Genomic DNA, 13151 nt, shown 5'->3' with positions numbered 1-13151 from the left:
AGCAGCCTCCTGTGTGGTATCTTGCCAAGGGCCTTCTGGAGATCCAAACAGATCCCATCCACTGGCTCTCCTTTGTCAGATTTGCTTTTTACCTCCTGAAATTATGGGGAGAAGGCAGGAGAACGGGATAGGGAAATGTATCGCCCAGGATCGAATGGCAGAGCGGACTCGATGGGCCGAATGGTCTCTAATAATGCTCCACTTTTATCGGAGAGGGAGGGGGTTGCGATCTCTGGGTTCTTCGTGGAGATTTGATCACTTCAATGGTCCACCTTTCCTCTCCAACCATTGGTTGCCTGTGTTGCTGTACATTCCAGCCTGAAAGCTAATGGGATTTCCCTCAGCTGTTATAAGTCATAGAGATGTACAGCACGGAAACAGACCCTTCGGTCCAACCCGTCCATGCCGACCAGATATCCCAACCCAATCTAGTCCCATCTGCCAGCACCCGGCCCATATCCCTCCAAACCCTTCCTATTCATATACACATCCAAATGCCTCTTAAATGTTGCAATTGTACCAGCCTCCACCACATCCTCTGGCAGCTCATTCCATACACATACCACCCTCTGCGTGAAAAATTTGCCTCTTAGGTCTCTTTTATACCTTTCCCCTCTCACCCTAAACCTGTGCCCTCTAGATCTGGACTCCCCAACCCCAGAGAAAAGACTTTGCCTATTTATCCTATCCATGCCCCTCATAATTTTGTAAACCTCTATAAGGTCACCCCTCAGCCTCCGACGCTCCAGGGAAAACAGCCCCAGCCTGTTCAGCCTCTCCCTGTAGCTCAGATCCTCCAACCCTGGCAACATACTTGTAAATCTTTTCTGAACCCTTTCAAGTTTCACAACATCTTTCCGATGGGAAGGGGACCAGAATCGCACACAATATTCCAACTGCCCTTTCCTGAACTTTAAATGTTTAGCGACGAATAAACAGAAGTGAAATTGCAGGGAGCCAGTTAGAATAGAGCCCTGGGCATTCTGGGGTAATCCTGGGGCAGTGTTGTCACCTCGGGCTGAGAGTCAGGAAACGGCTCTCCTTTGTCATCCATGGGAATTTGGGACAAACGGGAAGTTTTTGGGTTATTGGGAGTGTGGGGAGGGGGGGAAACGGACTGATTGATTAGTCCCTGCCTGTTGTTCCCCCACCTCCTCTTCAGCCTGTAACTGCAGTGGGAAATCGGAGCAGTGCATCTTCAACATGGAACTGTACCGCCGGACTGGCCATGGCGGGCAGTGCCTGAACTGCAGGGATTACACAGCAGGATCCCACTGCGAGACGTGCAAGGAGAACTTCCACAGGAGTACTGCTGATGAGATGTGCCAGCCGTGTAACTGCAGCGTTGTGGGTGAGTGTCGGGTAACTCAGTCCCAGAGACATCCAGAGGGGACCGGGTGGGTTCGGGGGAGGGAATTGAAGTATCCCAATCCCAGGTGGGCCTGAACTGGAAGAGCCAATGAGAGATTTCGGATTGGGTGGAGGAATGTTGGAGTTTGAATTCTGGCTGCTGGGAGGATATATCAAGAGGCATTTAGCTGCAAGGTTTTGACAGACCCTTTCTCCAGACCTGAAGGTCAGGAATATCGAATCCCTATAGTGTGGGAAAAGGCCATTCAGCCCATTCAGTCCACACCGACACTCCGAAGAGCATTCAACCCCCCCCCCCCCCCGCCCACCCTATCCCTATAACCCCTCATTTCTCTTGGCCAATCCATCCAAACCTGCACATTTTTGGATTGTGGGATGGACAGTACGATGGCTCAGTGGTTAGCACTGCTGCCTCACAGCACCAGGGACGTGGGTTCGATTCCAGCCTCGGGCGACTGTCTGTGTGGAGTTTGCACACCTCTCCGTGTCAGTGTGGGTTTCCTCTGGGTGCCTCCCACAGTCACAAAGGTGTGCAGGCTGGGTGAATTGGCCATGGGTACATTGTCCAGGGGAACGTGCAGGTTAGGTGGGTTAGCCATGGGAAATATGGAGGTACTGGGATGAGTCTGGGTGGGATGCTATTCAGAGGGTTGGTGTGGACCTGATGGGCAGAATGGCTTGCTTCCCACCATAGAGATCCCATGAAACCGGAGCACCCGGAGGAAACCCACGCAGACATGGGGAGAATGTGCCAATTCCACATATACAGACACCCGAGACTGGAATCGAACCTGGGTCCCTGGCGCCGTGAGGCAGTCATTAATTAATCAAACAGGGAATCCTGGAAACTGATACCCAGAGATAGTGAGAGAGTGGGACTTGCAATCGGAGGTGAACGTTGAAGGTTGGATAAAGACATGAGGACATAACTCAGCCACATTAGGGAGATTTAAACAATCCTGAGAGAAGGACATGGATGAGTTTGGGATAATGTAGGGGGACAAGCTGAGAATAATTCACAGGTCAGCCCAACATCGAGGGCTGAAGGACCTGTTCTGCGCTGTATTGTTCTATGTTCTAAAGCAAGGGAACAGGTCGGGTGATGGATGAAACAAAGAGGATGTGAGCAGAGATTCACCTCGAGCTGGCCTGTCTCTCTACCGTCCATTTCAGTTCCTGGAACCTTCACTAACCTTCACATTTGGGGTTCTCAGCACATTGTAAATCCCTCCTTTTCTCTCTCTCTCTCGCTCCATCGTATGGATGAGCATTCATACAACATGACAGCGCAGTACAGGCCCTGTGGTCTTCAATGCTGCGCTGACCTGTAAAACCCATCTGAAGCCCATCCAACCTACACTATTCCATTGTCATCCTTATGTCTCTCCAGTAACCATTTAAATGCCCTTAAAGTTGGTGAGTCTACTGCTGTTGCAGGGCCCTACTACTCAATGAGTAAGGAAACTACCTCGGACATCTGTCCTATATCTAACACCCCTCAATTTAAAGCTATGTCCCCTCATGCTCACCATCACCATCTAAGGAACCTCCGAGGCCCTGAGAGACTCTTTCTTGAGAAAGGTTTGACTGGATGGATGTGGACGTGCGGTGTGGAGGGTGTAACTGTTGAGGGTGAACAATGAGTGCTGTGTTTTGTTGGGCTGGGGGGAGTGTAACTCTCACGCGGTGTTCCTTGCACCCACAGGGTCACTGAGTTTACAATGTGACCACGATGGAGATTGTGTCTGTAAAGCAACTATCACGGGGAAGAAATGTGACCAGTGCCAAAAGGGCTATCACTCTCTGTCGGAGGGAGGTTGCAGGTAAGGTGGTTGTATTGGTGAAGGTGAGAGCACAAAAGGAGCCTATTCTGCCCAAAGTATCTGCACGTCATTCCTTAAACGGGCTGTCCAATTCCCTCCCACTCTCTCCCCAGAGCACCGCAAATTTTTACTATTCAATTTGACAGTTTATCCAGTTCCCCTTTGGAAAGTTCCAGTTTTTTTCCCCCATTGCTGTTTAAAGCAGGACATTCCAAATCACAGCATCTCAATCTATCTTCAAACTCTTCTCCTTTTTCCATATACCCAACCCCTTTCACACCATCAATGGTACAGTCCACAGTCACCTCCCCTCCCGTACTTCAGTGGTGCAGTCCTTAGTTATCTCCCCTTTCCCCACCTTGAATGGCACAATCCATGCTATTTCACGCCCCCCCCCCCCCCCCCCATTCAGTGGTACAGTCCTTGGTTATCTCCCCTTACCCCACCTTGAATGGTACAGTCCAGAGCCTGCAGCCCTCCCCCTCCCCCCCCTTCAGTGGTACAGTCTATCATTAACTCCCCCACCTTCAGCAACACAGTCCACAGTTATCTCGCCCCCCCCCCCGAAAAAACCTTCAGTGGTACAATCCATCGTTCCCCCTCCCCACCTTCAGTGGTACAGTCCATGGTTTTTTTTCTCCCTACCCCCAATATTCAGTGGTCCAGTCCATCTCCCCTCCCCCCTGTGCAGAAAGAGGCCATTTGGCCCATCATGCTTGTGTCAACTCTTTCAAAGAGCCATTGAGTTGGTCCCACTGTCCCTTCCCCACCCTCACCAGATGCTGTAGCCCAGTTTTAATTTGGCGGGGGAGTGTTCTAGACCAGAGAACCTCGCGTTAATGGGAACATGATGGGGAGAGAATGTTGTGTGGGAACGGGCTACACCAGCGCGGTCAGTCTGTCAATGGCACCCAGTAAAAGTGGTCTCTTTCCAGAAAGTGTGGGTGTCATCCTGAAGGCAGTATTGGTGATTGTGATCCGACCAACGGAGAGTGTACCTGCAAGCGGAATGTAGAGGGAGCCCTGTGCCACAGGTCAGTCAGTAAGAGACGGTAAAGCCCTTCCTGATGAAGGGCTTATGCTCGAAACGTCGAATTCTCTATTCCTGAGATGCTGCCTGGCCTGCTGTGCTTTGACCAGCAACACATTTGCAGCTGTGATCTCCAGCATCTGCAGACCTCATTTTTTACTCGAAGAGACGGTAAACCCCTGTTCAGAAAGATTACCCCCCAAAAACACCCCAAGCCACTCAGCTTGGAACAAGTGAATCCATGCATTTGCTGGAGATTAATGGGATCCTAGAGGAATCACGTGTGGAGTTTGCACATTCTCCCCAGTGTCTGCGTGGGTTTCCTCCGGGTGCTCCAGTTTCCTCCCACAGTCCAAAGATGTGCGGGTCAGGTGAATTAGCCATGCTAAATTGCCCGTAGTGTTAGGTAAGGGGTAAATGTAGGGGTATGGGTGGGTTGCGCTTCGACGGGTCGGTGAGGACTTGTTGGGCCGAAGGGCCTGTTTCCACACTGTAAGTAATCTAATCTAATCGAATCCCATCCCATAACGTAATGAAAGAGCTGGAATAGGTCCTTATTGACTGATTATCCTGCATTGTTTCATGTTGTCAGCTGATTTTTCATGTTTGAATGTTTGTCTCTTGGAAGGACAGAACTTGGGAATATTGAAAAGCAGCAGGTTTGCATCCTGCATTCATCAGGACACCAGCAAGAATGCCAAATTCCAAAGGGTATAACAATTTGGATCATACAAGTAACTACTGCTGATTGGTTGAGGCATTGCCCTGGACATTGTGTCAGGAGCCCATTGTCCCCATTGTGTTGACACCAACACAGATGTAAAGCTTGGGTAGGTTCCTGTCCCCTGCACAGGAGAGGTCCCTGTGTCGGAATGTATGTTGAAGATACCTTTGTGAACAAAGTTTGTGTAATGAGTGATCTTTGAGCCGTTTCTGCATGGTGCAGTGCAGACTGGAAACCTCACAACTGACCTCTCAGATGTTACTGTTCTTCCCAAACGGGTAATTCGTTACAGTCATCATAACAGTCAGAAACACAGTCCTGCCTGCGTTCCTTCTAATTGCTAACATTTGGCAGTTAATCATCTTTTACACATTGAACAATAATTTGGCCACTCCCTTCTAAACACCTCCAAACGTAGCAGCTCCAGGTGAGGAGTGATGAGAAAAGACAGTCTGACTCTGAGTGTTGACGGTATCGAGGGAGTGACCAGGTGATGTTCTGTGTGAAGCTGAGCCCATGCTGCTTTCCCTCAGTGAGGTCACTGGTATCGAATTGGAAAATTGACATAAAATCTGATCTTTTTTGTGAAATCTGCAATAATCCTGTATTTTGTTTGATCAGATGCAAGTCAGGAACGTTCAATCTACAACCTCACAACTCTGACGGCTGCAGGCACTGCTTCTGTTACAGTCACTCCGCAGCCTGTACATCAGCCTCCCACTTTGCTGTTCATCACATCGTCTCCAGCTTTCAACAAGGTACCCCTGCCCTCTCCGACACAGCGACGGCAGAGTCAGACCGAGGGGTGGGATCTGGGACGTTTGTCAGTGTCTGCTTGGATCAGTGGGAGCACTCTGCCCTCTAGGGGCTTCATAACTCATTGCACAAGGGAAGCCTCTCCGACAGTGCCCACTCCCTCAGCACTGACCCTCTGACAGTGCCCACTCCCTCAGCACTATCCCTCCGACAGTGCCCACTCCCTCAGCACTAACCCTCCGACAGTGCCCACTCCCTCAGCACTAACCCTCCGACAGTGCCCACTCCCTCAGCACTAACCCTCCGACAGTGCCCACTCCCTCAGCACTAAACCTCCGACAGTGCGGCACTCCCTCAGCACTGACCCTCCGACAGTGTGGCACTCCCTCAGCACTGACCCTCCGACAGTGCGGCACTCCCTCAGCACTGACCCTCCGACAGTGCGGCACTCCCTCAGCACTGACCCTCCGACAGTGCGGCACTCCCTCAGCACTGACCCTCCGACAGTGCCCACTCCCTCAACACTGACCCTCTGGCAGTGCGGCAGTCCCTCAGCAATGACCCTCCGACAGTGCAGCACTCCCTCAGCTCTAACCCTCCGACAGTGCCCACTCCCTCAGCACTGACCCTCTGACAGTGCGGCCGTCCCTCAGCACTGACCCTCCGACAGTGCGCAGTCCCTCAGTACTGACCCTCCAACAGTGCCCACTCCCTCAGCACTGACCCTCCGACAGTGCGGCACTCCCTCAGCACTGACCCTCCAACAGTGCCCACTCCCTCAGCACTGACCCTCCGACAGTGCGGCACTCCCTCAGCACTGACCCTCCAACAATGTGGCATTCCTCCAGCACTGCACTGGTACCTCTGTCCTCAAATTTCTCTCAAATACCTTTCGAGCCCTGATGCCTAGGCCCTGCCCACTGGGCTCGGGCTCTGTCTCTGTCTGATTTGATGGTAGTGAAGCTGATCTCACCTTGAGGTCACACTCAGTACACCGAGATGCTGTCCAATGTCCAGCCCATCTCTTGTGAAAGTAAAGCTGTGATCAGGTGATTGGAGTTGATTATTGTCACATACAGTGAAAAGTATTGTTTTGTGTGCTATCCAGCCAAACCATACCTTACATCAGTACGTCAGGGTGACAGGTCAGACTGCAGAATGTGGTGTTACAGCTACAGAGAACAATCTATATTACTGAGGCCACCTCTGGTCTCCCTGCTATTGGAAAGAGACCTTGGGGTGCAGGTTCATAGCTCCTTGAAAGTACAGTTGCAGATGGACAGGATAGTGAAGAAGGCAGTTGGTATACTTGCCTTTATTGGTCAGAGTATTGAGTATAGGAGTTGGGAGGTCATGCTGTGGCTGTACAGGACATTGGTGAGGCCACTGTTGGAATATTCCGTGCAATTCTGGTCTCCTTCCTATCAGAAAGATGTTGTGAAACTTGAAAGGGTTCAGAAAAGATTTACAAGGATGTTGCCAGGGTTGGAGGATTTGAGCTATAGGGAGAGGCTGAACAGGCTGGGGCTGTTTTCCCTGGAGCGTCAGAGACTGAGGGGTGACCTTATCGAGGTTTAGAAAATTATGAGAGGCATGGATAGGATAAATAGACAAAGTGTTTTCCCTGGGGTGAGGGAGTCCAGAACTAGAGGGCATAGGTTTAGGGTGAGAGGGGAAAGATATAAAAGAGACATAAAGGGTAAAATTTTCACACAGAGGGTGGTGGAGGCTGGTACAATTACAACATTTAAGAGGCATTTGGATGGGTATATGAATAGGAAGGGTTTGGAGGGATATGGGCCGGGTGCTGGCAGGTGGGACTAGATTGGGTTGGGATATCTGGTCGGCATGGACGGGTTGGAACAAAGGGTCTGTTTCCGTGCTGTACATCTCTATGACTCTGACTCTAGTACATGCGAGGTCCGTTCGTTAGTGTGATAACAGCAGGGAAGAAGCTGTTCTTGAATCTGTTGAACGTTTTGAGGTGGGGCAGTGACCTTTAACCCTGTCTGGATGTTTGTGCAGACCCAGATGGTTGGCGGAGACAGAGCCTGGATGGAGAGGAGTCCTCAGTCTCCTGGGAGAAGGGTCGGATTAGTCTGATTCCAGAAGATGGGGAATGGGAATATTTTGTTGCACCGGGTGAGTACTGATCAAACTTCTGGATAATACATGGCTTCAAACAACGGACAGTCAATCTGCTGTGATGGTTTGCTCATTGGGATGGTACACTGATGTTCTGTCCCTTTAAATCTGTTTCTTTGGAATTTTCAATGGGATAGAGGGACGTACAGTTGAGGGGTAGACCATTCAGCCCCTTGATCCTAGCTCTGTCATTCCCTCAGGTCATGGCTAATCTGATTGGAAGTTCAAATCCACCCAACACTGAGAATCCCTCAGCCCCTTGCTTGAAGTGAAGCACATTATAGCAGTCCAGCCGGGGAGGTGACTGAATGGTTGAGTTTAAACGTAGCGCAGGCCTGAAGAAAAGGCCCAGTCGTTGAAGGGGCTGAGCTCAAGGACAGAGGCAGCTCCAGTCTGGGCTGACCGGGACTCTCACGGTGACGGGGTGAGTGTGTGACCACACATCCTTTCTCACACTCACAGGAGAGACCAAGCTTTTGAAGAACTTGCTTAAATCTCAGCCATTGCCTGGAGAAAGGGAAGAAACTGGAGGCTAGTGAATGGAGTTTGTGATGAGGACTGAAGGCAGTGTTTAGTGGGAGAGAGAGAGAATTTCTACCCTGCCCAATTAGTCCCTGTCCCCCTCTGCCTCCTTCCCCTCACCCTCCCTCTTGCCGAGTATCTACTGTCTCTGTTGGGCCCGGTGTGGGTCTCTGGTTTATCCCTCTGTGCTCCCACCTCAACGGAATTTGGGCGCAACATTACAACAAACTCTCCTTCCTTCTTTGGAAAGGAGTCCCCTTCCTGTCCCACGTAGACTTCACCCACCTCCATCACGCTGCCTCCCTCCACTTCTTACCCGCACACAATACCTTCTTTGAGAACTGTGGTCACCTTAATTTCCCCTCCCCCCGTCCCCCCAGACCAACCTCCCTCTGAACTGGCTGCACTCCGTGCTTTCAGATCCAGCCCTGCCTCTGTAATGACCCGACCATGGGGGTGCTGTTACAGCCTGACAATTGCCTTTTCACCTCCCTGTCAACCATCCCACTATCCCTCTTCCTCTCCCTCTGGGCTCTGTCTCAACCTGCCCGCTCGCACCTCTCCACCCCCTCCAACCGCCCTGTCATCATCAGGACCTGAGATGTTAACTCTGTTCGTCTCTCCGCAGACCTGCAGAGTTCCTCCAGCGTTCTCTGTCTGTGAGGGTCCTGCTCCTTTAAGGAGGTTGGGTTGTCCTTGGTTTTTTTTTGAGGAGGTCGTAAAGACACAGACTCCGAAAGGTCTGGGGCTGATCAACATGAGCATGCTATCAGGTTTTTAAAAAATACACGTGTACAATGAAAGGGGAATGGCCAGTTCTCCCAGGTCAGCTTCTCTCTGGTTTGGTTTAGTCTGGCTGTTCACAGAGGCAGGCAGGCAGCTGGGGGGCTGCTGGTCCACAAAACAGCTCCGTGGAGGAGGTGCTCCATGCTGAATCTCCCTGCCATCTCTCTCTCTCTCGCTCTCTCTCTCGCTCTCTCTCTCGCTCTCTCTCTCGCTCTCGCTCTCTTGCTCTCTCTCTCTTGCTCTCTCTCTCTTGCTCTCACTCGCTCTCTCACTCGCTCGCTCTCTCTCGCACTCTCTCTCTCACGCGCTCTGTCTTGGTCTCTCTCTCGGTCTCACTCTCTCGGTCTCGCTCTCTCTCGCTCTCTCCCTTTGCTCTCTCTCTCTTGCACTGTCTCACTCGCTCTCTCGGTCTCTCTTTCTCGGTCTCTCTCTCTCTCGGTCTCTCTCAGTCTCTCTCTCTCTCTTGGTCTCTCCCTCTTGCTCTCTCGCTCGCTCTCTCACTCTCTCTCTCTCTCGTTCTCTCTTGCGCTCTCGCTCTCTCACTCTCTCCTCTGATACCCTGCGGTTTGATTTTACTGTTTGTGCCAAGGGGTGTTTCTGGGAATGTTGCAAGTATTTGGAACAGCATCACGAGGTGGGGCTAGTCTGTTGGGTTTTCAGATAGTTGAAGTTATTCAGTATTCTGTTCTCTTTTATTTGTGTTTCATTTAGTAATCTTGTAAATAAATTGTTTTGTCTCAAACTCAGTGATTTGACCAGCTGCATCCCTCATGGAATATCCACTGTACACCTACTTAAAACAGCAGCAAGGTTAGGGGCTGGGCTTCTTTACTGAGGTGTTTTGAGGGGGTCTGGCTGGGTCGGTAACATCTCTCTGTTTCAGCCCTGATCCTGGCTTTTGCTCTTGCAGCTCAGTGACTCCTCTCATTCCATCCCATTTCAGCCAAGTTTCTGGGGAACCAGCTGCTCAGCTACGGCCAGAACCTCTCTCTGCTTCTGCACGTAGAAAGTGAGGATCTTCCCTCCTTCACCATAGTTCTGGAAGGTTCCGGAATCCAGGTCTCTGCTTCAGTTTCCCCAACGGTGCCGAACGAGACATTGCCCTGGGAATGGGCAGTTAACGTCACGTGAGTGATTGTGAATTCTTTCGGATATGGCCTGGAATTTCAGATTGGGGATTAATATAACAGTTTTCAGATTTTTTGGAATGCTTTGACGTAATTTCTTACCTACAGCCCCAAAGATGGGCAAGACAACGCATCCACCCCATTCATTAAAGCTCATGGACAAATTTCAACAAGATATGGATAGAGTTTGTCCCAAGGAAGGTCCTGAAATGTTTGAAAGGATCTGGAATGTTGGGGAGTGGGGAATATTTGGAATGTCGCCGATGATCTCAGTTGCTGTTGGCCACAGCTGGCAAACTGTGGGCAGAGTTTTCAGAGCAGGTTTGTTGGAGACGGATTGGCTCGAAGCCTCCTCAGAGAGACGGAACGCTCTGGGTAAAAAGATTTTTTTATTCCCAGCCGTGTGGTCAGATGTTTGACCAAGTTGCTTCAAGGAAGAGGTGTATCATTGGAGTAACGCTGACCCCGAACAATGTGGGGCGCCATTTGGTGCTGTGAGTGGCTGTGTCATTTATCGAAATGCTGTGCCTTCCAGAAAAATAAAGCATTTTTGTTGCTGTCTTTCAGTGAATTCTAGAGTGCTGAAGGAGGCCATTTGGCCCATCGTGCCAATGCCAACTGTTTGAAAGACCTGAGGAATGAGCATTCCACCTATTGTGATGGTTCTGCTGTTCACCTCGATCGTGGTTGATTTTCTCCTTGAATGTAATCTTCCACACACTATTCCCACGTCCCTGATGTCTTTAATATCCAGAAATCGACTGACCTCTGTTTCAAACATGCACTGAGCTCCTGCATCCCTCTGGCTAAGAAAATTCTATAGATACACTGAGGAACTAATTAACTGCACATTTCTGCTCCTTTCTCTGTAGCCTTGAAATGCTTTTCTTTTCAATTCCTTTCCGGAACTTTCTACTGCATGTGTTTTTAGGTCTCTGCATTTTAACAGACGCCCCCTCTCGCCAATTCCCTTCAGGTTGGTGTCCCTCTGGTGACTGAACAGCCTCCAGCCCCCTCACTGGTCCCTCGCCATTTACTCCGTGATGTTGAACAACCCCACTAAATCTCCCCTTAACCTGAAGGAAAACAACTGTAACTTCTCCACCGCTGTGTTGGAGCAGCTTCGGAAATGATGAGACGTTCCCTCGCGCAGCACATCGAGGGTCACGTCCTTTCACCTCATGACCAGAAGAGCTCAGCAGGTCAGGCAGCATACGAGGGGCAGGAGAATCGACGTTTCGGGCAAAAGTCCTTCATCAGGAATTCCTAACGATGGGCTTTTGCCTGAAACGCCGATTCTCCTGCCCCTGGGATGCTGCCTGACCTGCTGCGCTTTTCCAGCACCACTCTAATCCTGACTCTAACCTCCAGCATCTGCAGTCCTCACTTTCACCTTTCACCTCACTCCCAACCTTTAGTGGAATCGATGCTCCCTCCTTATTGGCTGCAGCGAGAGGGAGTTTCGTAGCTGAGGACCTTTTTTGTTTGTTGGGACATTGGGTTCTTGGTATCTCTCCTCCTGAGCCATTGGTGACCGAATCGTGCAGACTTCGCCCTTGTGCGGTCAGAGCCTGGTTTCGAAACGTCGGACTTACATCCACCCGTGCCTGCAAACACGATTCCACTCAGGGAGGGAATTCCGAAAACCCAACATCGGAACATTTCCTGTCGCTACGGTCAGGTCCTTTATGTTGTCCTGCCCTGCGTTCCGACTCGCGAACAAATCACCGGGTGAGCAGAATGGAGCCCACGGAAGGCCCATCCTACTGGAATCAAGTTCACAAGAAGATGGATTAGAGAGACCAATGTTGCAGGGGTTGAGACAAAAGCATTAGATTCAGAACATGAATCAAACTAATTTGAGAGTGAGTGAAGCTTTCTGTCTCACTCCCAACAGGACAAACAGAAGAATTCCCTATTCCCAAGGGAATAAGAATTTATCCCACAGGAGATGACGGTGTTAACGCCTGCCCTCATGGCTCAGACTTTTCCAGATAGGAATTGCGACGTCATGTTTGATCACGTTTCACTGGGATATGAGGGGAGATGGAATAATTCAAGAAACAAGCGTCGGTTTCCTCCGGGTGCTCCGGTTTCCTCCCACAGTCCAAAGATGTGCGGGTCAGGTGAATTGGCCAAGCTAAATTGCCCGTAGTGTTAGGTAAGGGGTAAATGTAGGGGTATGGGTGGGTTGCGCTTCGGCGGGTCGGTGTGGACTTGTTGGGCCGAAGGGCCTGTTTCCACACTGTAAGTAATCTAATCTAATCTAATTGGTTAACCCTGGGATATCGCTGAATGTGAGGCCGGTTTGTTTTTAACCCGGAGTAACATGATTTAAGGGATTTTTTTATTTCTTCTTGGCAGACTGCACGAGGTACAGGCTGGCATCCAACGTGAAACGGTCTCCAGTTTCCAGTTTCAGCAGCTGCTCTCCAACCTCACTGCTCTGAAACTGGGTAGCAACAGGAGCATTCCGAGTAAGTGACCCTCCCCGTGACCCTCACCCTGCAGCGGGTCATACCCGCGTGTGTGTGTGTCTGTGTGACTCTCACCCTGCAGCGGGTCATACCCACGTATGTGTGTGTGTCTGTGTGACCCTCATCCTGCAGTGGGTCTTACCCACATGTGTGTGTGTCTGTGTGACCCTCATCCTGCAGCGGGTCATACCCATGTGTGTGTGTGTCTGTGTGACTCTCATCCTGCAGCGGGTCATACCCGCGTGTGTGTGTGTCTGTGTGACTCTCACCCTGCAGCGGGTCATACCCGCGCGTGTGTGTGTGTCTGTGTGACTCTCATCCTGCAGCGGGTCATACCCGCGTGTGTGTGTGTCTGTGTGACTCTCACCCTGCAGCGGGTCATACCCGCGC

At 50.8% G+C, this 13151-nt stretch overlaps 1 protein-coding gene across 1 annotated transcript in view; it reads left to right on the top strand.

Moving 5' to 3' along the window:
• Positions 1–13151, top strand: part of LOC132825932 (laminin subunit gamma-3-like) — a 112370-nt gene that overhangs the window by 52427 nt on the left and 46792 nt on the right. Inside the window, exons 5-11 of the mRNA XM_060841582.1 lie at positions 1163–1351; positions 3077–3194; positions 4130–4228; positions 5570–5706; positions 7730–7846; positions 10101–10284; positions 12649–12761. Coding sequence (XP_060697565.1) covers positions 1163–1351; positions 3077–3194; positions 4130–4228; positions 5570–5706; positions 7730–7846; positions 10101–10284; positions 12649–12761 — 957 coding nt within the window. The remainder of the gene's footprint in view (positions 1–1162; positions 1352–3076; positions 3195–4129; positions 4229–5569; positions 5707–7729; positions 7847–10100; positions 10285–12648; positions 12762–13151) is intronic.

The sequence above is a fragment of the Hemiscyllium ocellatum genome, chromosome 21, assembly GCF_020745735.1.
Source record: "Hemiscyllium ocellatum isolate sHemOce1 chromosome 21, sHemOce1.pat.X.cur, whole genome shotgun sequence".
In the NCBI taxonomy this organism is placed as follows: domain Eukaryota; kingdom Metazoa; phylum Chordata; class Chondrichthyes; order Orectolobiformes; family Hemiscylliidae; genus Hemiscyllium; species Hemiscyllium ocellatum.
The sequence above is the reverse complement of the archived record's forward strand: the minus strand, read 5'-3'. Positions and strand labels throughout refer to the sequence as shown.